A 24,466-nucleotide genomic window follows, 5' to 3' on the forward strand; every position below is an offset into this window, starting at 1 on the left:
TGCTAATTATGCCACTTATTATTTATTCAATTTATGATTAAGTTATTTATGTAGAACTACCAAATACGTGGATACTTTCCTTAAAAAAACACTCAACAGCCCAAACCAGTTTGGCTCAGTGATTCTGGTCAAGGGCATGTACGTTGGTTGCAGGCACATCCCCAGTAGGGAGTGTGCAAGAGGCAGCTAATCAGTGTTTCTCTCTCATTGATGTATCTAACTCTCTATCCCTCTCCCTTCTTCTCTGTAAAAAATCAATAAAACATATTAAAAACAAACAAACACTCAACATCTTAAAAATCCCTTACTTACAAACACTCACTTAACAACAATAAAATTAGGATTTAAAAATTTAATGTAGAAAATGGATCCTATTTTAATACTAACATGTCTTTCTTCTTTTATTGACAATAATGGTAGATAAGACTTACATTCAGTTAATAATTTATTATGATCTCTAGTATTTGAAAACAGAAAGTATACATGATCTTTTCTATATCACTTACTAATTTCAGCCTATAATACATATTTTTTATTTTTTAAAATCTTAAAAATGAAGTTCACAAACAACCACCTTATTCTCTTAGCATTTAGAAAGAATCCTACAAGTAGGAGAATTTCAATAACTTGGCCGTCTGAAGAGAACAGTATCTCTTTAGCAATTTCAACCTTCATTTCATAACATCCTCCTCATATTGAAAGGTGATCTTTGGGGGAATATTTTCTTATAGCTATGTTTTAGGCAACATCACATAAAATAACTGATGTGATGTTCTGCATATTTCAGAATAATTTCTGCCTTTCTATTACTCACTGAGTTTCCTGTCTTTTGTTTCTTATGGGTTTAGGCATCTTTTTTTTTTTCCTTAGCAGTTTTCCCCTGTTCACTCCTAGGAAAATTTAAATAAGTCCAATAATTGTATATTATAGCTCCTTTTTCTTCATATACATGTAATATTTTTCTAGCAAGAAATTAAAATTTAATGAATGTTACTTTTTATTTTTGCACTGAGTCCCACAAGGAACAAAAACAAGAAGGAATACTCTGTCTTTGCCTCTGTATAACTTACAAAAGTAAAGCATAAATATTTCCTTACAATTTCATTCTGTAGTTTTAAAATATAAATATCAATTTAAATGGAAAGTATAACCCTTCTGGAATGTTTCAAAATAGTAACACATTTAAATTTTTCAATCCATATGTCCTTCTCTCAGATTGGGTTCTAGATTGACATAATACTAAATGACATTTATGTTATGGATTTCCTATAATAAATATCTTATTCTTAGAGTTCTTTTACAGTCACTTATTGGTATTACTGTGAGTATATTAAAAAGTAATACTTTTTCCCAAAAATTTAAAATTTCAGAATATAGCTAGCTCTCCTCTAAATTGCTTTTTTAAAATCCGAAATTAAAATATTACCTGGTATGTTTGGAAGAGTTATTTCTAGTAAGTGTGTTATATTTATACTTTAATATGTCTACTTAGGTCTAAGATATAAGTCTTTCTCTGAATGGGCCAGGTAATTATATGCTGTCTCCTAGAAAATACTTCTTTGAAATTACAGAGATAAAATAAGAAAGATATTGATTAAAATAGTGCAAATTCATTATGACTTAGTAAAAACAATAACTCCATGAACAACACTGAGCCAACCTCCTCGCAATAAAAAATAGTGAATGTTGATTGAGTTCCCAAATACATATGAACTAGAATAAATAAAAATAAATTTAAAAAATTTGTCAAATCACTGAGAAAATCTTTGCAACTATTGAGAAGCATTGCTTTTTTTTTGAGAAGCATTGCTTTCATTATTCTTTATCCTACAATCTTTAGGAATTGTGCTTAATTTCAAACCTTATAGATTAAATTCTTTAAAGAACAGCCAGTAGAAATAAATTACATATCTGTTATACAGAACCTCGCATGTCTAAAAACTTTCAGATTAACAATCCCCACTTGATCTTTGCATATGTTCTGTTGAAATATGTATTCACTTTGAAGATAATACTAGTAGATCTAGCTAGCACTAAATATTAAAAAAATGAAATATTAGTCTTGAAAAATAAATTAATACCTCTAGAAATATTTTCTTATCATAAAAATTAGTCTCTTGAAAAAAAAAAAATCAGTATTAAAATTCTATGGCTCCAAATAACTTACTAAGATCTGGAGGGTAATCTGTAGGATTGACTAACATTTGAGTCACATGTGTAATAGACTTTAAAAAATTAGCAAGCACATTGATAAATTAATAAATTTTCTTATATAATGTATTTTATAATTTAATTTGAATACCTCATAACACAGCCAAAATATTTTTAATTTATAGCAAATATGCTAGGTTTTAAAATTCTGCATGTTATGTACACATTGGCTTTAAATATATGTATTGACGCAAAAGAACTGTTGGCCCAGAAAGGAACTCACTACAGACTGATTCATTTGCCTCTCAGCATAACCACTATGGCTTGTTGCAGTTTAGGTTCTTACAAGGGTATTTCTTGGATCACATGATCTCACACATCTAGAGGAAATAATGAACAACACAAACAGACCCAGAGAAAGAGAACCAGCGATCAGACTCTCAAACCTCAGAGGGAAAGTAAGGGGGGACGGGGGTAAGAGGAAGAGATCAACCAAAGGACTTGTGTGCATACATATGGGCCTAGCCAGTGGTCATGGACAACAGGGGGAGGGGGAGGGCATATCTAGGGAGGGGTTTGGGATGGAAATGGGGGAATAAGGACAATTATGTGAGACCATAATAATAAAAATAAATAAATAAAAAAAACTTACTATGAAAATAATGTTAAAAAAATAAAAATAAAAATAATAAATAAATAAATATATGTATTGAATTAATAGTCTCTTTAATGTAACAAAGTGGTTAACTTAAGAGTGTCTGCACTTGAAATAGAAATATGTTCAGACAGTAGCAAAATATAAAATGTCAATATCACACAATACTCAAGGTCTTGTCTAAGTTAGTGGTTTTTTTTGTGATAATTACTTAATATTTTTGCCAACATCTTCATTCAGGAAATGTGTACAGACTACTGTAAGACTGATTTAAAATGTTTTTGCAGTTCAAAAAATCTGTTCTAGAATGATAGATCTTACCAGAACCTAAAATTTCATTAATCCCTTGCCTTACTGCTATTTTGGATTAAAATCAAATACACTGTAAGGAAAAATAAATAAAGGGGGCTAACCTCATATTTAGAATGTTTTTGATAAAATAAATCAAATATGCTCTTTAATTTTTTTTTCAATTTTGGCAAATAGCATCTGTTTCCTAAATATCTAGATGTTGGCTCATAAGCCATTGAATGTTTATTTGAGTTAGAATCGTATGTATAATTAGTATATTCATATGACTGGAATTTGAACTCATTCACTTTGTAAACAAAAGATTTGCCATCTGGCTCTCCTAGTATTATCCCAAACTAAGATTACATTCTTGGCAATTTGAGTGGTAAAAAAAAAAAGTAGTGACATTAAAATTATTGACAATGACAAAACTTATTCCAAAATATATCTGAGTCTGCCAGCATCTTGGAATAACTATTTAGAACATAAATGATAGAAGTCCAGTGATTAGCAAGATGGGAAGAAAATAAATTGTACTAATTAGTAGATATGTAAGTTGCACATAAATCATACCTAAATATAAATGATTAAATTATTAAATTTATCTATATGAAAAACAAATTGTGGCTACATAAGGAATGAAAATGGTTATATCAATTTCAATTCATTCATCAAAGGTTATTTATTAAATGTTTCTATTGTGAAAATACCGTAGACAAAATTTTTCTCATATCAGGAAACTGGGACTGCATGCAATTTCCAAAGTGAGGAAATATTTTCCAGTTGTACCTAGTGTAAAAATATTTCTCTCTTTTCCGTGTCCAGCGAGGCTAGAGAGCAGGTCCAGTTCCTGAGTAGAGGAGCTGGGGATTGAGAAATAAAATAAAGAAAGAGAGAAGACACAAATGGAAGAAAAAAGCTGGGAACCGAGTGGACCGCTGTCTTCTTTTGAGGGACAGACAGTGACCCATAGCCAATACAGCATGTTTATTTTATACTCCCACATACCAGGAGTTTCGCCAAAAGTCAAGACAAAGGAGCTTATTTGCATTCTTGAGTAGGCCTGTGCATTTCTGGTGCTAGACTGGATTTACATGCCAAACTCACTACCCGACACCTGGGCAAAGATAAGAGTCAGTGCTGAGCACACATCTGCCTTTTTGGTAAAATGTGTAACCAAGACGCAGCTTTGCCTGCCGCCTTGGGTTTAGCTGAAAATAGTTAAAGAATGCCCATGTGCCTTCCCAGGCACTCTCTACATGTACTCATTTATAAAGGGGATTTTGTAATCAAAGAAAACACTATAATTTCAAGAGAAACATCAGAAGCGCTTTATTCAAAGTAATGTTCATCACTAGCTACATTTCCTTCATCTTTCAGGTAATTTGTGGATACCATCCCAATAGAGCTTTTCTTGTTTTGAGGCAAACCTTTCAGAGACCCAATTTTCCACTTCTTCGTATGTTTTGAAGTGCTGCTCAGAAAGTGCATGTACCATCAATTGGAACAAGTGGTAATCTGAAGGAGCATGGTCTAGCACATGTGTCAAACACAAGGCCCGCGGGCCAAATCCAGCCCGCCAGACCTTGCAGTGTGGCCCGCACCGCGCTGTCATCACTGCACTCCGCTGTCAGTTTATGACATTGTCAGTTTATGACTGTTCAGTAAACCATTCGGCCTGCGATTTAGGCTGGATTTTAGATTTTGGCCCCTTCTCTGATTGAGTTCGACACCCCTAGCTCTAGAGAATACAGTGGGTGGGTTAATACTTCCCAGGCAAGATCTTTTAACCTGTCTTTAACTTGTTTTGAAGTGTGTGATGGTGCATCATCATGAAGCAAAATTACTTTGCAGTGTCTTCTGGCACATTCTTGTCATTTCATGATCAAAGCGTGGTCCAAATTGATTATTTGTTGTTGGTAGTGGTCAGTATTAACGGTTTCACCTGGTTTTAGAAGCTTATAATACACCACACCTTCCTGATCCCACCAGACGCAGAGCATTGTCTTCTTTCTGAAGTGATTTGGCCTTGCAGTCGATGTTGATGGTAGACCTGGATCAACCCATGATTTTTGCATTTGGAATTCTCAAAATAAACCCACTTTTCATGGCCAGTCACAATTTGATGCAAAAAGACTTTCTCTTGTGCTGTTGAAGCAACATTTTACTGATGACTTTTCGGTTTTCCATTTGTCTTTCTTTCAGTTGATGTGGCACCCATTTTCCTTCCTTTAAAATCTTTCCCATTGCTTGTAACTGATCAGAAAGTGTTTGCCAAGCAACATTAAATCTTTCTGCAAGTTGTTTTTGAGTTTGACATGCATCTTTATCCAATAATGCTTGTAATTGTTGGTCTCCAAATTTTTTCGGTTGAGCTGGATGTCCTTTGTCTTTCACATTGCAATAACCCTTTTAAAGCGTTTAAACCAGCATTCACAAGTATCTTGAGATGGAACATGTTCACTGTAAGCTTCCCAAAGTATTCAGCAGCACTTTCCTTCAAAATAAAGTAATGAATTAAAACTTCCCGCGAATACTCTTTTTGTTGCACAAAATCCAACAATTTTAGGGGTAAAAATAACTATGATGTTAACAACTTTAGCAAATTTTATATATGAAGTTTTGAAGCTTGCTGTAAATACAACAAAATAGCATACATATCAAATCACATATATATCAACATATGTATAACTCCATCTATTGAAAAAAAATCCTCATTATTAACTGGTATACCTGGTAATTTAGATATGTAAAAATGTCCACAAGTATAAAATCTGTTTTTTATTATTAAAAATTATGTCACTTAATTATTTTTTTTGTTTTAGTTTAAAGTTCACTTTAATATAGACTGACTAAAAACAACACACACAGCATCTTAACAAATTTACAATATCCCAAAGCATATGAATATTAACTCATGGTTTTGCCACATGTAAAACAATTCCACAACTATGTATTGTATAATAAAAGCCTAAGCGACCATTATGGCAGAACAACCAGTTGCTATGATGCGCACTGACACCAGGGGCAGACACTCAGTGCAGGAGATGCCTCCTGGTGGTCAGTGTGCTTCCGCAGCCAACCTTCCCCAGCCGCTCAGCCAGAAGCCAGGCTCATGGCTGGCAAGTGCAGCGGTGGTGGCAGTAGCCTCTCCTGCCTCTGCAGCAGCACGAAGGAGCAGCAAGCCTAGCAATAAGGAGCCTGCCACTAAGGAACAGTGAGCCGAGTGGTTAGGAGCCAGCAAGTGAGTGGTAAGGAGCGAGGGATTCTGGATTGTGTGAGTGATGTCCAGGGATCAGGCCTAAGCCGGCAGGCAGACATCCCCCGAATGGTCCTGGACTGTGAGAGGGCACAGGCCAGGCTGAGGAACCCCCCAGCTCCATGTACTGGACCTCTAATATAAATATAATTGTTTTTGCATTTAGAAAAAAATATAAAATCCAAATAAACACAATAGTACAATATTTTGTGTCTACCTGAAAGAGGGAGAGAGAGAGAGCATTATCTTGTTTGAGTCACCACTTTTCTCTGGGTTCAGTCTTATTTATAAAATGAGAAGATTGAACTAGAGTAGCTCTAAGTTTCCTTCTAATTATAAACATCCATGAGAGTGATTCATCAAATATTCAACATCTAATGTATATCAGACATTGTGCACAATGATTTTACTTAAACTTTATAAAATCCTATAAAAGAGGATATATTTCAGGTCAGAAATATTAGTAGGCCAAACTCATAGGACATTTTCTAATGGGTTTTGTGCAGCTGATTTTGTTTAGAGCCCAAATTTTCCCTCATACCTTTGATCCCACACACGTAACCAATCACCCATATTATAATGTTGTTTGCAAGTGATGGATTGTGCAGAGGGGTAGGGATAGAAAGACCCACACTTAAGGTCAGTTCATCAGGGAACTTCCTTCTCTCAAAAATAAAATCTGTTTTTCTTTTTTCTTTTTAAATATATTTTATTGATTTTGTACAGAGAGGAAGGGAGAGAGATAGAGAGTAAGAAACATTGATGAGAGAGAGTCATCGATCAGCTGCCTCTTGCACACCCCCTACTGGGGATATGCCCGCAATCAAGGTACATGCCCTTGACCAGAATCGAACCCGGGACCTTTCAGTCCCCAAGCCGACACTCTATCCATTGAGCCAAACCGGTCCCGGCAAAATCTGTTTTTCTTCTAATGTATGACTTCAATTTTTATGTTTCTGTTTCTCCAGTCTCAGACACCCCTCCATCTCTTTCTTCCCCTACCCATAGCCCTATCTAGTTGGGGTACCAGGAAAAAGAATGTTCTCCCTTACCCCTTTAAATTCTTATCGCTAGACTAATAATAAAATTGATACAAGACAGATTAGTGGGCGACAAAACAATTAATTTCATACCTATGGGAGATGATAAGTTGATACTAAGAGAGTGACCAAAAAGTAGACAGACCTTATATCTCTTTACACAAAGAAAATAATAATTTGTGAGGCTTTGACAGGACAAAGAAACTTAGGTTGGAATGATCATTAGTGAGGAATCTAAGCCAAGTTTGGGTGTGGGTAGTAAAGAGGATGGATGCACTTCAGGAGAACACAGCCAGGTGGACATGGTGTGTATGCAGCTGACGTTATCAACCAGCAGAGGGAAGACTTTTACTTATGCTCATGGAGGTAACAACTAATGTTATTGCTGCAGGAAACACTTCACACTCTGTAATCTATGACCACAGCTTTAAGCCAACCCATTCTGTATTCTGATTAGAAATTTTCATAAGAAAATCTGTCACACCCTCCGAATGAGATAATAGTGACTACAGACACACCAGCTATGGGGTACCATTAGCCCAAATTCCTCTGCTCACCTCTCAGTGTTTCCTCCTAAATTCCACACCCCCAACTTCCTGGAACCCAAGTCAGAGGAGCAGAGACAAATCCCTTTGCCAGAACTGCCAGTCTCTATTGCTATTTATTTTATTATTTCTACCTTTGTTATTTTTTAAATTTTGTAATAGAATTTCCAACCAATACAGAAAAATTCATTGATAGCATAGTTCCTCTCTAGTAGGGGTTACCAGTTTACAGCAGAGTAATAAAATATCCTTTGAAAAAAGATGAGTTGCTAACTTACAATTCATGCAGCTATAGAGTAGATACCACTTGTATCTTATTTCATTTTGTGTCTTATTTATGGTCTGTGTTAAAAATGATGTGCAGTCTTTTACCTTCTGACCATTTGTCAGTGGGAGATGCATTTGTAGCTGTTTATTCAGCATTGTGATTAACTGGTGCTGATCATATTCATATACTTTCTCCAGCTTCTTTCCCTCCCCCCTTTCTGGTGTTTTAATGTCTAAACTTTTAAAATTTTATCTTTATTGTTGAAAGTATGACGATGTTCCCTGTTTTTCCTATTGACTCCCTCCATCCCAGGCCCCCAACCCCCTACCCTAGGCCTTCACCACAATTGTCTGTGTCCATGGGTTATGCATATATGCATACAAGTTCTATGGTTGATCTCTTCCCATCCACCCACCCAATTGGATTGTCTGTCATCCTTTTGTTAAATTGTAGGAACTCATTATATATTTTGAATGTATCAGATGTATCATTGGCAAATATGTCCTCCCATATAGTGGGCTCCCTTTGCATTTTTTTTTTTGATGGTTTCTTTTGCTGTACAGAAGCTTTTAATTTTTATGTAATCCCACTTGTTTACTTTCTTCTTTGATTCCCTTCTCCTAAGAGATGGATCAGTAAACATATTGCTAGGAGAAATGTCTGAGATTTTGCTGCCTACATTTTCTTCTAGTATTTTTAAGGTTTCATGACTTACATTTGTGTTTTTATCCATCTTCAGAAAGACCCCATTTGTTAAAGAAAAAAAAAAAAGCCAACGTAGGGAATCTGTGATTAAAAAATAAAGCAAATGCAATTAATTAACCTAAGACAATGAACTTAAAAAAAAAAAAAAAAAAAAGGGTCAGGCTTTTTTTTTTTTTTTTTTTTAATGATTCAACTAACGGAAGAAATTATCTCATTTAAATTCATAGTAAATAAGCTACCTTGGATCTCTGTTACATTATACACCTAGAAATAAGTGACCAGTGAGATTATAAAATTTAGATGTATATTCCTTCAGATACTCAATCTTTAATTTTTTATCTTTAATTATAAGACCATATGCCTAAGCATTATTAGTCACATATGTTATCTCATTTAGTAACCTCATTAACATTCTAAGATATTAACATTCTAAGATATAATATAAGATATTCTATCAAATATACTTATCTAACTAGTGATGTAATCAAGGCTTAGGGAGTTTAACTTGCTTAACACTATATTTTCAAATAAGTAGAGGAATCTGGTCTAGATCCCAAGCTAACACTGAAGTCCAAGAAATAATCCATGGCCCTTTTATATCCTTTTATACAGTTAAAGTGCATTATAGATAATGTCAGTAAAAGAGGTAAAAAGCGGGGGGAGATAACTCATAATATCATCATTCTAACACTTTTTTGCTTTTTCTATAATGTATACTCAATGCATAAATATTAAGAAAATAAGTTCCTTTTATAAACTAAATTTCTCTAATTCTATTGTCCAAGTAAATCATAGTACATCTCACCCCCTTTACTTATCTATGAATAATCCATTCATAATAGAATAATCCATTTTTATATTTTTATTTAATGCTAAAATGATTCTATATGGAATCTCTTATCTGGAAACAGATTGGCCTGTGTTCTCATAGATATTATGTTTTTTGTCCATGAGCCTTCAGTGCAGCTTTTAGACAAGATTTTTGTCAGAATTTATTTCAATGTTTCCCACTTATCTGATAAATTGCCACAAATTTGTGTTTCTTTCCTGTTATAAGACTAATGCCCATATTCTCCTGTTCTACTTTGCTTTAGTAGTTTTTAATGTGAAGTTAAGTAGTTTTAACTAGGCTATGTGTGAATACATGAAGTATTTATTTATGTTCACAATGATATATTGTAAAAATTAAACTTCATTTAATAATAAGTTCAAGTACTGTTAGAGTATACCAAAAAAAGAAAAGGAAAAAAATAAGGCAGTTTAAATTAGGTTAAATTAAATGTCTGTAAGAAATGTGGACATTTTATCACTGTAAATTCTTAACTCTGTTGTAGAATACTGAGCAAGTAATGTGTTTTACTCACCATTCTATCCTCAGTGCCTAGCATAATGCCTTCTGGGCATTATGGATGCCCAGATAAATGGATGATAGATAAATGGATGGATGGATGGATGGATGGATGGATGGATGGATAAATGAAGGAAAGAATAAGGTCTTATGAATCAACAACCTTCTCATTTTATATGTAAGAAATGTACTGTTATGTATGTGATTTGCTAAAGGTCAAAAATCATTAAAAGGAAGAGCCAGTTTTAGAATTTAAGCTTCCTGAGTTCTGACCTGTACTCTGCTGCTCATCCCAGTACAAACAGGAAGATTGAATCTTCAGGTCAAAGGGAATGTCTTCAATAGTATATTAATAATCTCAGGACTAAAAATGATGTTTACTTTTCTATTGTGGAATAAATTAAACTGTTCTTGAAATTTTTCCTTATTTCATTGAATAAAAATATTTCTGTACCTTGCCACAAGAAAAATATCTAAGAGTATTCCTATTATATAGATTATGGATATAGCATTCCAGCAAACAAATAATTCTAGTAAGCAAAAAGTTTGTATTATACATATACTACTCATTATAAAGTTTCAAATTTCCTCAACATTAAATTATGCTGGGGGACAAAAACACCTTCTTTATTTCATAAAGGAGAAAACTACTTCAGTGTTGTGCAGGGCTAACTGCATTAACATCAAATATAAACTGCCTGGCCAAATGACACTGATCACCGGATGACAGATAGCAGCTAGTGCGCTCCACAGTACACTCTTAGGTGTAAGTGTTGCAAATCTCCATAGCATGCTTACTAGCCTAACAAACATTTCCGTGAGTCCCCCCATTTTTCCCCAGACTCTCAACTGATAAAATCTGCTGTAAATTGTTTTCCTGAAAACAAAAATCCTTTCCAAAATCCTAAAGAATACACAAAGGACAGGTTTTTTTTGTTTTTTTTTTTTCTCCCTGTCCCTTTGGCTGACATCTAGGACACAGGGATTGACATAATCAAGGGCTATCTCTGCTGGAAGTGATGAGCAATATATGCTAGATTAAGTTAGCTATTTCAGTGACAGAAGCAGCTATGTGAATTACAGTGTATAAGTGTATGGCCCCCCCTTGGTTAAGTAACAGAATACAAATATAAGTTCTATGTCATCATATCTGCCACATGTGATGTACAAGAGAGGTGATGAGTGAGTGAAAGTGGAAAGAAGTGTCTATTCGTTTGTTAGAGATGCTACACAAGGTACCACAGACTAAATGCCTTTAAAAAAGAAATGTACCGTATCTTCCTGCAGTTCTGTGTGATAGAAGATCAAGGTGTCATCGGGTTGGTTTCTTCAAGGTCTCTCTCCCTGTCTTGCCGATGGCCGTCTTCTTCTAGTGTCTTCCTGTGGTCTTCCCTCTGTGTTTGTCTGCATCCTAGTCTCCTCTTCTTATTAGGACACAGTCTTTAAAGTAAATTCAGGTCCATTTATATCAGTGGTTCCCAGCCTTTTTTTTTTTTTTTTTTTTTTTACTGTGCTCCACCCAAGCATCTCTAAAATCTTGATGCGCCCCATCCATCTCCGCTACCCCCCATGCCCATGACATGTAATTCTTATTATTCAAAAAGTGGACTCCTATTCATGTGGAGAAAGCTTAAAAGGCCATTAACTTGTTCTAGACAAGCTTCCAAAGAACATGGCATCCATGAAAGAGAAAAATAAAAGAACAATAGGACAGTTGATGTATTGAGGAAGAAATCACTAGGAAATTGTTTTAAAAAATAATAATATGAAGTGATATGAAAAAAATAGCAAATAAAGTTTCAAAACTTGTAATAGAGAACTGAAATGCAGAGATATGTCACAATATGTATTTATATACTGTACATGAGGAAACTAGAACCATACGAAATGCAAAAAAAAAAAAATCACTGTAAATAACTCATTCTCTAATTGCCCTCCTTAAATGTCAAATTGCCCCATGTTGGGAACCACTAATCTATATGACATCATTGAAACTTAATTAACTCCTTCAAGACCTATCTCTAGAGATAGCCATATTCTGAAGTACTTGAGGGTTAGGTCTTTAACATATGAATTTTAGGGGGATACAATTCAATCTATAACAAAGTCATTACTTAAGATTTTTAGAAATGTATCCCTCCAGGTAAGTCACTTCATGGATTCTGAAAGCCTCCTGGAGCTAAGGAGGATCTCTGCTCTGTCTTGAAGATGCAAGGTCTTGCCCAAGTGTGAGTGGCATTAATTGAGGGACTAGGTCATGCTTCTCTCACTCCATTCTGTAACAGTTCATCCTTTAGCTGAAAGGAAATTGATGAAACTAATTCTCTGTTTGTTTGACTTGGATATTTTCCTTCTTTTTCTCATCCCTAGTTGGCAGTTAGTGCCTGAGCCCTTTTCATTTTACTTTCTATTCTACCTCTTTCTTCATTCCTGCCTTAGAGGAATCAGTTTCTGTTAAAATCACTGCACCTTTCCATTTTTACATAATCTTTGCAGAAATGGGCAATGCCATTTTTTTCCCACAGTTATATATATATATTAATATTGATTTTTTACAGAGAGGAAGGGAGAGAGATAGAGAGCTAGAAACGTCGATGAGAGAGAAACATCGACCAGCTGCCTCTTGCACACCCCCTACCGGGAATGTGCCCGCAACCAATGTACATGCCCTTGACTGGAATCGAACCCGGGACCTTTCAGTCCGCAGACAGACGCTCTACCACTGAGCCAAACCAGCTTCGGCCAATGCCGTTTTTTAAAGTGCCTAGCAGAACAAAGTCTTCCCCCAGCGTAGTGCCTATACGTAACTTTTACCACTTTGGTTTTTTATGATAGCCAGTTCCCAGTATTCTACAGTTTGTATTTACCATTATTTTTTGTGACCAAGATTTTAGCAAAACTCATGTATATCACTATTTTTGTTTTTTTGTGTCCTAAATGAAAAATGTGAATTTCACTGAGGATTTTGCCTCTCAGAGCTTAATACCCCCAGGCAATTGTGTGTGTGTTTTCCTCTCTATCTCCTTCTCCACCTTTCCCCTTTCCTGCTTGCAGCCACCTCCTTAATGCATTTCTGTGCTCCAAAAATACCTTTCACCCACCATTTTTCAAGACAAATTTAGCACTGTTCCTACTATTCAAACTGTAGCCCTGTTATTTAAATAATTCCAAACTTGCAAATTCCCTTTCTCAGCAAACAAAATATCCTTTATATACTCAATTTCACTTTCTATCAAGTCAGGAGAGCTTATAAATAGTAAGATAATGTTGTTTTTCTGTCACGCTGTTTTGCACAAACCCTTTACGTGTGTGATTTTAATTACTTGCTCTGAGTATTTTCAGATGTTTTGCTGTTACTGATTTTCATATTTATTTCATTTCTGTAAAAATTTCAGAGACTTTTCTCTCCTACTTCGCTCAGATAGTAGATCCCAAAAGGACGTTGAGTGTCTGTACTTCTACGTGCTTTATGCAGTGTATTTCCAAATGTATGGGTTTTTGTTTTTTTTAATCATTTGTAGTCCTCCAATCTGTCTTTAATCTGTTTTTATTTGGAAATACTTAGAACTGGTGAAATAATACATTGTGAATGCTTCGTACCTTTTCATTCTCAGGTATTAACCTCAGATTATTTCTGCTCCATTATTTCCTCATTCTTCAACATGATCTGGCAGCATTTTACAAATCTCTGAAATAGGAATTTCTAAATCCTTTTGCCACAGCCAACGAAACCTAGATGATAATGATTGTCACTGACACTTTAAAGAAACACCAGACATGCTTCAGATGCTAAATCTGTAAAGGAAAAGGGCACCCAAAAAGAGCTGAGGATGGACAGAATAGTAGTTGCATGCCTATGGGAATAGGAATGCCAATATTAATTAGAAGAAGGTCCTTCAAATGCTACCATGCTGATTAAAAAGCAGAAAATCAATTAGGAGGTAATAATTTTCTTCATATACAGTGCCTTGCTGAAAAATTGAAAACTGATTATTTTAAGAAAATAAATGTCTGTTATTTAAGCCACCACACTATATAATATGTTATTATAGTATAGCAGCCCAAGCTAAGGCAGTTATTATATTTTGGCTATTAAAACATAATTATAACTTAGATAGTTTTTCCCAGATCCTTAAAAGCATCATTTTAAATAACTTTTATTTCAATGCTATGAGATTCATCTCCAACTGCAGCCCCCAGTCGCAGCCCAGCAGCCGTAGTCGCAGACTGGAAGCCTCTTGCCAGCAGTCCAGACAGAACCAGTGTGGTGCTGCGGTGGGGGTGGAGTCCGGCAGGCACACTACAGACATCAAATCACTGCTGCTGAGGCTGCCCCATACACTACACACTCACAAGTAGTATGGTCCAAGGGGGCGACTCCTGAGGTAAGGCTCCCATGGCAGCTGATGCACACACAGCCAGGCAAGGAAGCCGGACCTGAAAGCCCAAACACCAGAGTACCCGAGCTGCAGGGAATCATGGGCCGGAGCCCTGAGGAGGCCCCAGGACAAGCATCTTCACAGAGGCTGTGTGGAAGAAGGGGAGGAACCTCCGGCTAGAGGTCAGGAGAGGGATGCTGGCATCTTTGCAGGCCAAGACCAGGCTGAGGGTCACACACACACACCCCAACCCCTGTGCATGAATTTTGTGCACTGGGCATCTAGTACCCTATATGAGAATGTCAATCATTAGTATATTATTCATGTATTTATTTATTCATTTATTCAAAGGAGGGCTATCCTGTGCTGTGAGTATTCTATTATTCTATAGAGATATAGGGTAAACAAAACTGAAATGTTCATGGCCCTCAAAGGATTTACATTCTGGCAGGAACCAAAGACCCTCTAGAATCTATCTATATAAAACCCTAAGCTACTGATCGACAGCTCGACTGCTCAACTGGTAGCTATGATGCACACTGAACACCAGGGGGCAGATGCTCAACGCAGGAGCTGCCCTCTTCTGGTCAGTGCACTCACTCCCACGGCGGAAGTACCACTCAGCTGAAGGGTGTCAGATGCTGGACTCATGGACAACAAGTGCAGCTGCCACAGCACGAGCCTCTCCTGCCTCTGTGGCAGCGTTACCCAGCAGTAGTGGCAGATGCAGGGGGGCCAGAATGAGCAGGAGCGGGAGCAGCACCAGGCTGAGGGCTTGGGGTCTTCCCCGGCCTCTTGCCACTTTGCACACTATTGCATCCCGATCCCCGCAGGGCCAAAACTGGCAGTCTGACATCCCCCAAGGGGTTCCAGGTGGCAAGAGGGCGCAGGCCAGACTAAGGGACCCCACCAGTGCACGAATCCATGCACCAGCCCTCTAGTAACAAAATAAGGACCAGTTGTGCTCAGAATGCTGCAAAATAGAGTAATATGAAATAGAATCACTGCAATGAGGATCACCTTTAAACAAGGTGATAGGAAATACCTGCTGGAAAATATATCATTCTAGCTGAGCTTTTTTCAAGTAGAAGAAATAAGGCAAAAAAAAAAAAAAAAAAAAAAAAAAAGACTGGGATGAAGAATACCCCACGCAGGAAAGACTAGGTGAGCAATGTCTGGGAAGGGAATGTGACTGATATGTTGAAGGGTCAGAAGCAAGAGTCCTGGAGCAGAAAGAACCAAAGGGAGGATGTGGTGGGTGAGACTGGAGAACAAGGCAGGAGAAGCCAAGTACAGCAGAAGTTTTGAGCAGCAGTAAGAAGATTTGGTTTTATTTCAGAAAGTCACTTTAACGGCTGTTTGGAAGCAAAATCCAATTAGGTGGTTATTGCCTTTGTCCAAGAGAAAGATAATGATGCTTTCTCAGAGGCTACCGCAGTAAAGATGACAAGCCATGAAAAGGCTCAGACGTATTTTGGCAAATGGGCCGTTAGGATTTGCCTCGGTATTGAATGGGGCAGTGACAATGGGGGAATGCAAAGAAACAAGCATGCCTTCTAAGTATCTGACTTCAGGTATTGTATCGGTGGTGGTGCCACTTACAGAGATGATCTTTACAAAAAAGAAAGCTTTGCGGTGGGGAGATGGATAAGAGAAGGAGCTTGTTTTAAACATGACACTTCGGTCGCTATCAGGAAGTGTGTCAGGGTCCACTGATCAAAAATGACAAAAAAAATCACAGCCTTTGTACCCAATGATGGTTGTTTGAATTTCATTGAGGAAAATGATGAAGTTCTGGTTGCTGGATTTGGTCGCAAAGGTCATGCTGTTGGTGACATTCCTGGAGTTCGCTTTAAGGTTGTCAAAGTAGCCAATGTGTCTCTCTTGGCCTTGTACAAAGGCAAGAAGGAAAGACCAAGATCCTAAGTTTTGATGGTGAAATCACAGTAATAAATTTTCATATGCCTAAAAAAATTAATAAATAAATAAATAAACATGACACTTTGAGATGTCTTTGAGACAGTCACATATCTGAGGGACAGTGGTGGCTTTAAAGGGGTTCTTTTAAAGTTTTGCTTTTTCATATGCCACTTGGCTAATTTTCTGGAGTAATGCAACATCTGCAGAAAGACAGTGGGCAGAGCTCAGAGGATGTGTGAGGTGTGGAGGGTGCTGCAGTGCAGGAGAGAAAGACACGATTTTACTCATCTCATTATTCCTAAGACTATGAGAGTTTCAATGCTTTGCCATCCTCTGAGGACACATAGCTGGAACATTGTGAACTTTTTTTCACAAGTATTATTACTTAGTTCTTATTTTCTTGCTGGAAATGACATTTTTAAAAAATATATTTTATTGATTTTTTTACAGAGAGAAAGGGAGAGGTATAGAGAATTAGAAACATCAATGAGAGAATGACACCTATTCAGCTGCCTCCTGCATACCTCCTACTAGGGACGTGCCCTTAACCAAGGTACATCACCTTAACCAGAATCGAACCTGGGACCTTTCAGTCCGCAGGCCAACGCTCTATCACTGAGCCAAACCGGTTAGACATTTTTAATCACAGCCTTTGAAACTGAAGCAACAAAAACCCAACTAAATAGTTGAGGAAGTGGTGCTTTAGATTTGAATCCTTTTCATTAAATTTTTTTTTTCATATCTTACGCTTAACAATATTTTACTTTGCTAATATGTGGTTAAAATAAGCAGGCCTATAATTCTGACTTAAAAATAAATAATTAGCCAAGACCTGTTTAGCTCAATAAATAGAGCGTCGGCTTGGGGACAAAAGGGACCCGGGTTCGATTCCGGTCAGGGGCATGTACCTTGGTTGCAGGCATATCCCCAGTAGGGGGTGTGCAAGAGGCAACTGATCGATGACCCTCTCTCATCGATGTTTCTAACTCTCTATCTCTCTCCCTTCCTCTCTGTACAAAATAAATAAATAAATAAATAAATAAATAAATAAATAAATAAATAATTACCACTTGAGAACATTTGGGCTGACAAAAGGTACAGAGAAGTGATAGGGTATGTGTGGTCCATGGATGGTTCCTCCAATAATACAGTATACTCTGAGGAGGTTCTAATCAAAACAAGAAGCTCCTGATCATGTACTAGTAGAGTTGAAATTCCAATTCAGACATTGTAAAAGAATAAATTCTACCCTGAAGACTATAACTCTTAGACTTTTTTCCTGGCTGGCAGTATTTTATTTCATTTCCTAGACTGATGTGTTTTTTCTTTTCTTTTCTGTCCCAAACCTCAAAATCATCTATCCTGCACTAACTTAACATGGCAGATAAGAACAGCCTCAGGCATTCCAGTCTAACCTACACAGGGTACAAAAATCAAAGGTCTTTTTTTCCTTTTGATACATGAAGAAAAGGTGCCCAAAGCTTCTTCTCACTAACAGATGACATGCATTTCAACCCTGCCTATAGAATGAAAATGGATTCTTAACTATGAGAAATAGGCAATTCTACTGTGAGTGCTTCTTCACTTGGCCCACCTCCCTACGCCCTCTTACTGGGAAGTTTCTGTGCCAAGGACAATGGATGGCTGCAATGGCCACATTACCGTGAAAAATAAATCCCATTGCCTCGGAAGCTGGATAAGTCTTTCAGCTTTATGAATACCCAATATCAATCAAGCTTAAAGAGAAGAGAAAAAAAAAAATTAGAACCCTTTTTATTTGAGTAAAGGCCCTGGGGAGAGGTATTATTTAATGAGAATAGAGTTTCAATTTTGCCAGATGTAAAGAGTTCTAGAGATGGGTGGTAGAGATGGTTACACAACAATATTAATTTATATAACTGAACTTACAGTGATTAAGATGATAAATTTTATATTATGTATTTTTATCACAATAAAATTCTGAAAAAAATGTCAGGGTCTGTTTATCTTCTCTCTAGATACAATAATTTGCACCTAATTAGGTTCAAAAGCTTACTTTATTTTACTGAATCTGAAACTATGAAAGATACCGACAGCATACTGAGTATGAACCACAAAAACAGAAATCTGAAATTACATAAAAGGATTATTGTACTTATTGCAGATCATCTATCAATCTAGCGATACCACTCTTTGTCAACTGGTATTTCCTTTGTTTGCATCTGTTAGCTCAAAATGAAAACACAACCTTCTGAAACCCCTGCTTGGCCCCCAGAAAAGCAGGGTTTTATATCTACCACTTCATCTGCATCTTGTTAAACCATTGTTATCTCAGTGCATACAGAAGTCAGTTGTGACTTCTCTACCTTCTTTTCATTCAAAGGTTTCTATCTGAGATTTTTAAAAATTCACCTTTTTAACAAAACTCTACTAAGTGAATAATAAAAATCAGAGCTTGGGATTTATAGATTAGTCTTTTTTTTCCCTAAGATTTGCTTTTTTTTTTTTTATTTGGCTTATAAAGTTTTTTTTTTTAATTTTAATTGTAGTTGGTATACAATATTATGTTAGTTATATTAGTTTCACGTGTATAGCATTAGTAATTCAACATTTTTATATCTCACTATGTGATTGCCCCACTAATTCTAGCAATCATCTGTCATTGTCAATCAATCTTTATATCAAGTTGTAACAAAATTTGTCAAGACATGGTGACAGATTTGCATCATCTCTATCCCACTCTCTTATCTTGCCTAAAAATCTCAGGAGTTTCAAGAACTCTATCAACTTTCCTGCTTAGCATTTATACCCTGTCTGTGCTAATGCCATTGGCCAGCCATAACCCACAGAGGGGCACTGCTCACAGCATTTTCACGTTTATCATTCCTCAAGGTTTGTGCTGCAAAGTACTCTTCTACTTGACATTTTGTGAGAGACAGGATTACAATTTCAATTTAATGATTTCAGCATTTCACAAAGCAAGGCAATTTTGTTCACACAAGAGCTTACTTATGCATTATAGGAAACCTGGGGTCCTAAGTTTGATATATCTAAAATCACTGCACAAGATTGTGTGAGCAGAGGCCTAAGCTTAGGGTCTTTTTTTTTTTTTTTTTTTTTTTTTTTTAATATATTTTATTGATTTTACACAGAGAGGAATTGAGAGGGACAGAGAGTTAGAAATGTCGATGAGAGAGAAACATCGACCAACTGCCTCTTGCACACCCCCCACTGGGGATGTGCCCGCAACCAAGGTACATGCCCTTGACTGGAATCGAACCCGGGACCTTTCAGTCCGCAGACGAACGCTCTACCACTGAGCCAAACCCGTCCCGGCACTTAGGGTCTTTTCTTTTTTTTCTTTTTTTTTTTTTTTTAAAGAAATCTTCTAATAAGTTACTAAATGTTTTGCAACAAGATCCTTAAGACCGCCAAAACCGGTTTGGCTCAATGGATAGAGTGTCGGCTTGGGGACTGAAAGGTCCCGGGTTCGATTCCGGTCAAGGGCATGTACCTTGGTTGCGGGTATATCCCCAGTAGGGGGTGTGCAAGAGGCAGCTGATCGATGACTCTCTCTCATTGATGTTTCTAACTCTCTATCTCTCTTCCTTCCTCTCTGTACAAAATCAATAAAATATATTAAAAAAAAAAAAAAGATCCTTAAGACCATATATATATATATATATATATATATATATATATATATGAATAATAAGTTATCTGAATCCTCTGTTTCAGATGCATTTTAACTTAATAAAATTCTGCATGCACATTTACTTTAATTTCTCCATGTTCTAGACTTGATGGTTGGAAGTCACTTTAAAAGACTATGTAACTGATAGCCTATGTAACTCTATCGTTGGAAAGCTAGTTCAGTATGATAGGGAGTTTGTGGTCAGTCTGTACAAAAAGACTTATTTGCTGATACTATATTTAACATAGTAGCCTGTACTATTCACACTGTCATAGATAGTAATAAAATATGGCTCTTCTATTCTATTGTACAAGTATATGAATAAGAAAGAGGAGAGATGAATTGCAGAACTCTGAACATAGATCTTTGGCGAATGGGGAAAGAAAATTCAGAGAATTCTGAAAAAATTAGAAGACTTTACATGGCATAGTCAATGATGACATTCTATGAGCTATTGACCTGGATTTTCAGCTCTGACGGCCAATTTCTATCAGCTCTGTCCGAGTCACCTGGATGGTACAGGGATTAGGCCCCTGGGGAAGCATTGCCTTCCAACTGATCCATTTCATGCCTTGTCTATTTCTAGAATCATGTCTCTTATGATCTCCAATCTTGCCAACTTTCATCTGAATCTTTAGCTTGTAGTCAAATGACAAGTCCAGCCCTGGCCTGTGTGGCTCAGTTGGTTGGGTGGTGTCCTGTGCACCAAAAGGTTCCTGGTTCGATGCCTGATCAGGGCACAGGCCCACGTTGTGGACTGTACCCCCTGTAGGGGATATGCAGGAGGCAGCCAATCCATGATTCCCTCACATAGGTATTTTTCTCTCTCCCTCTCCTACCCTCTCTCTCTCTAAATATCAATTTTAAAAAATCATTTTTTAAAAAACGACAAGTCTAGTACACAGATATTATTTTTTCATAGTTCTAAGGTGCTATTGTATATAGGCCATTTAGGTCAAGACTCTCTAGTTTGTGTTCTGATCTGTTAGTAAGCCTCAAAATTATTTTAAGATATTCTAAACATTATATTATTTCTAAACTTCCAAAAGATGTATGGAAAAATTTAGCAGCAGACCTGTTCAGCCAAATTTGTTTCAGTTTAATTTAGTGCCACCCCTTCACTCAGGTTAGGTAAAGACGGAATGGTGATACAAGTATGTTTCCTTGAGACATATCATAGGCAGTTGTCCCTTTGTTCCCTCCCATTTAAAAACATATCTTAACTATTCCTTAGGCATGCTATGTATTTAACTATACTGCCAGGAAAAATAAGATTTTCAGGAAGCTATCAAAAGTCATATATTTCATGACTTTTGAATTTTCCAAATATGACTGTTTCCTTCTTTTCTTCTAGGTTGTAAAAATGATGATTATTGTTGTGGTGACATTTGCCATCTGCTGGCTGCCTTATCATATTTACTTCATCCTCACTGCGATCTACCAACAACTAAATAGGTGGAAATACATCCAGCAGGTCTACCTGGCGAGCTTTTGGCTGGCAATGAGCTCGACCATGTATAATCCCATCATCTACTGCTGTCTGAATAAGAGGTAAAAACAGAGTTTCCCAATGCAAGTCTCTTGTCACTCCTGGCATCACTGGAAGCGTATATATAACGTTGCTCCATCTTCTTGGTGTAAATTTAAAATGTAAAAGGAAGGGGAAATGGTAAAATTCACTGGAGGACCACAGAGCTGGATATTTTTTCTAGACGCTCCCCTATTATATAAAATACCTCACCTTAACAATTACATCCTCAAAACAATGTTCTCAGAGATTCTAACCGGGCAGTCTTTATAGGGGCCACATTTCCCCTCCAAGCCTGTCATAAGTTTACATGCCAAGAATAAAAGAATGCACTCATGATGAAGGGGGTGAGCTGAAGATGTGCTCGGGTCTTCAAAGAAATGAAGATACGTCACAAACATGCACAGATGAGGGCCTATGTGAGTGTACTCTACTAAGAGAGGTGTTTTGTAAATAAACTTTTAAATAGGAAATGTTGCTGTGAGTGTGATAGAGACAAAATACAGACAAGGGGAATTCCAGTCTTCTTTGCTGCATAAGGAGCTCAGAGAGTAAGAAAGGGTGCACAGTGGGAAAGGGGTGTGAAGAAGTTGAGGTGATCAGGGAAAATGTATTTTTAAAGTGAAGTTAAAAAAAAAAAAAGAAGGAATATTTACAGTTAAATTTAAGGCTGGGAAATAATAATAAAATGTAGTTTCCAGGTAAAAATCACATTAGTTGTAAAGTCAGCATATGGATGAGTGAGGTTAATTTCATAGGGCTGATCATTTCCTTAATAAACCAATGTATTTTGAGCTACTTTGAGCATAAGGAGAAAGGGAACTTCATCTAAGTAACTGTCTGAGCTAAATTCTAAGCTCTTTTTCCAACTGTGCCTCCACCACACTGTGCCTTCAGTTTGTTAAATACTTAATTCTTACTCTTGTTTTTTATTCATTCCATAAGCCATATGTCAATTCAAGCCACCCCACAAGCAGTACATCTTTTATTAATCAACTTCATTTAATAGTTTACAAAGCTAAGGATTTTACATTTTTACATGTGGTTAGATAAAAGCCATCATGATGAGGGAGCATTTGAGATCTTGCTCCCTGGTACATGCTGTCAGTTTGGCTCAAATAAACTCTTCTAAAAATAAAAATTAAAAAACACCCATCAAGTTTAGCAACTAATTCTAACATTAAATAAGACTTTAATTGATAAATGTGTAATTATGACTGAAAAAAAAGCTGTTTCCAAATATGTCATGTTTAAATGCCTTCAGTGGCAAGACTAATTCAATTACACCTATGCAAATGTATGCAATTATTGAAGAAATGTACAATGTTTCTTTGTTATATTGATTACCTGACACTGTCCTTTTACTCTTTTTGATGACTTAATTCTTCTTGACTATAAATTAAGATTCAAAGCAAACAAGAACTTAAAAGACTAATACCAGTGCTGTGGCATAAATTCTAAGAGTTTGACTAGAACCGTGGTTGGCAAACTGCGGCTCTCGAGCCACATGCAGCTCTTTGGCCCCTTGAGTGTGGCTCTTCCACAAAATACCATGGCCTAGGCAAGTCTATTTTGAAGAAGTGGCATTAGAAGAAGTTTAAGCTTAAAAAATTTGGCTCTCAAAAGAAATTTCAATAATTGTACTGTTGATATTTGGCTCTGTTGACTAATGAGTTTGCCAACCACTGAACTAGAAAATCAGATTAAAACACTGAGTTGGCTATGTGCCTTACAGAGGGCTTTCTGTGGTAGTTGAAAGAAATTTCCTCTTGAAAACATGACTTTCTCCCTGTGGCCCACTTCTCAGATTTCGAGCTGGCTTCAAGAGAGCCTTTCGCTGGTGTCCTTTCATCGAAGTGTCTAGCTATGATGAGCTGGAGCTCAAGGCCACCAGGTTCCACCCAACCAGGCAAAGCAGCCTGTACACTGTGACGAGGATGGAGTCCATGACGGTGGTGTTTGACCCCAGCGACTCTGTCAATGCCAAATCCAGCCAGAAGAAGAGAGTGACATCAAGAGATGCAAGCTGCAACAGCAACTCCCGCAGGAATTCCAAGTCAGCCTCCACCACCTCCAGTTTCATAAGCTCACCCTACACCTCCGTGGATGAGTATTCTTAAATGCATTCCCTGAGGTGCAAGTAGGGTGAGGCCACCGTGGTGGCAGCCTGGGGCCCCTTTCTCCTCACCCTGTGTCAGTCCTGTCCTGTCTACTCTCCCAAAAGAGAAGGGAATTTTTAGGCAGGGATGCTTCAGTGGAGAAAGGTAGCATATAAATATAACAAAGACACTATTGGGGTATTTGCCTCCCTCAAAAAGAAAATGGGCTTTAAATTTATCCTTTGAAAATTCTAAATTATTACATGTAAAATACTTGTAAAGTATTTTACATGTAATAATTGTAAAGTGTTTTGTTTTGTTTTCCACTTAAAAATTGTAATATACATCAGTGAAACTAAAGTGACATATGATTTTTCCAAAAGATTAAAGAAGCTTTCAAATACAATGTTGTGAGTGAATACAATCAAAATATATATAAAATAAAGCAACTTCATCTATAGCTATAACAGAAAAAAAAGTTAAATGGTTAATTTTTCCACTAGAATAATGGAAAAATAAGCTCAAAGGGTAAAAATTAATGAGCATTTTTGCTCAAGAGAACACATTTTATAGAATAATTTAAAAGTTTTAATTTAAAAATTTAA

General features: G+C 36.6%; 1 protein-coding gene across 1 annotated transcript in view; it reads left to right on the top strand.

Annotated features, from left to right (window-relative positions):
• TACR3 (tachykinin receptor 3) overlaps positions 1-24,123 on the top strand; it is a 42,611-nt gene extending 18,488 nt beyond the window's left edge. The window contains exons 4-5 of the mRNA XM_084901900.1: positions 21,589-21,785; positions 23,570-24,123. Coding sequence (XP_084758026.1) covers positions 21,589-21,785; positions 23,570-23,882 — 510 coding nt within the window. The 3' untranslated portion in view covers positions 23,883-24,123. The remainder of the gene's footprint in view (positions 1-21,588; positions 21,786-23,569) is intronic.
• The last annotated feature ends 343 nt before the right edge of the window (positions 24,124-24,466 follow it).

Source organism: Pipistrellus hanaki (assembly GCF_964339955.1).
Source record: "Pipistrellus hanaki genome assembly, chromosome: 1".
NCBI classification, from domain to species: Eukaryota; Metazoa; Chordata; class Mammalia; order Chiroptera; family Vespertilionidae; genus Pipistrellus; species Pipistrellus hanaki.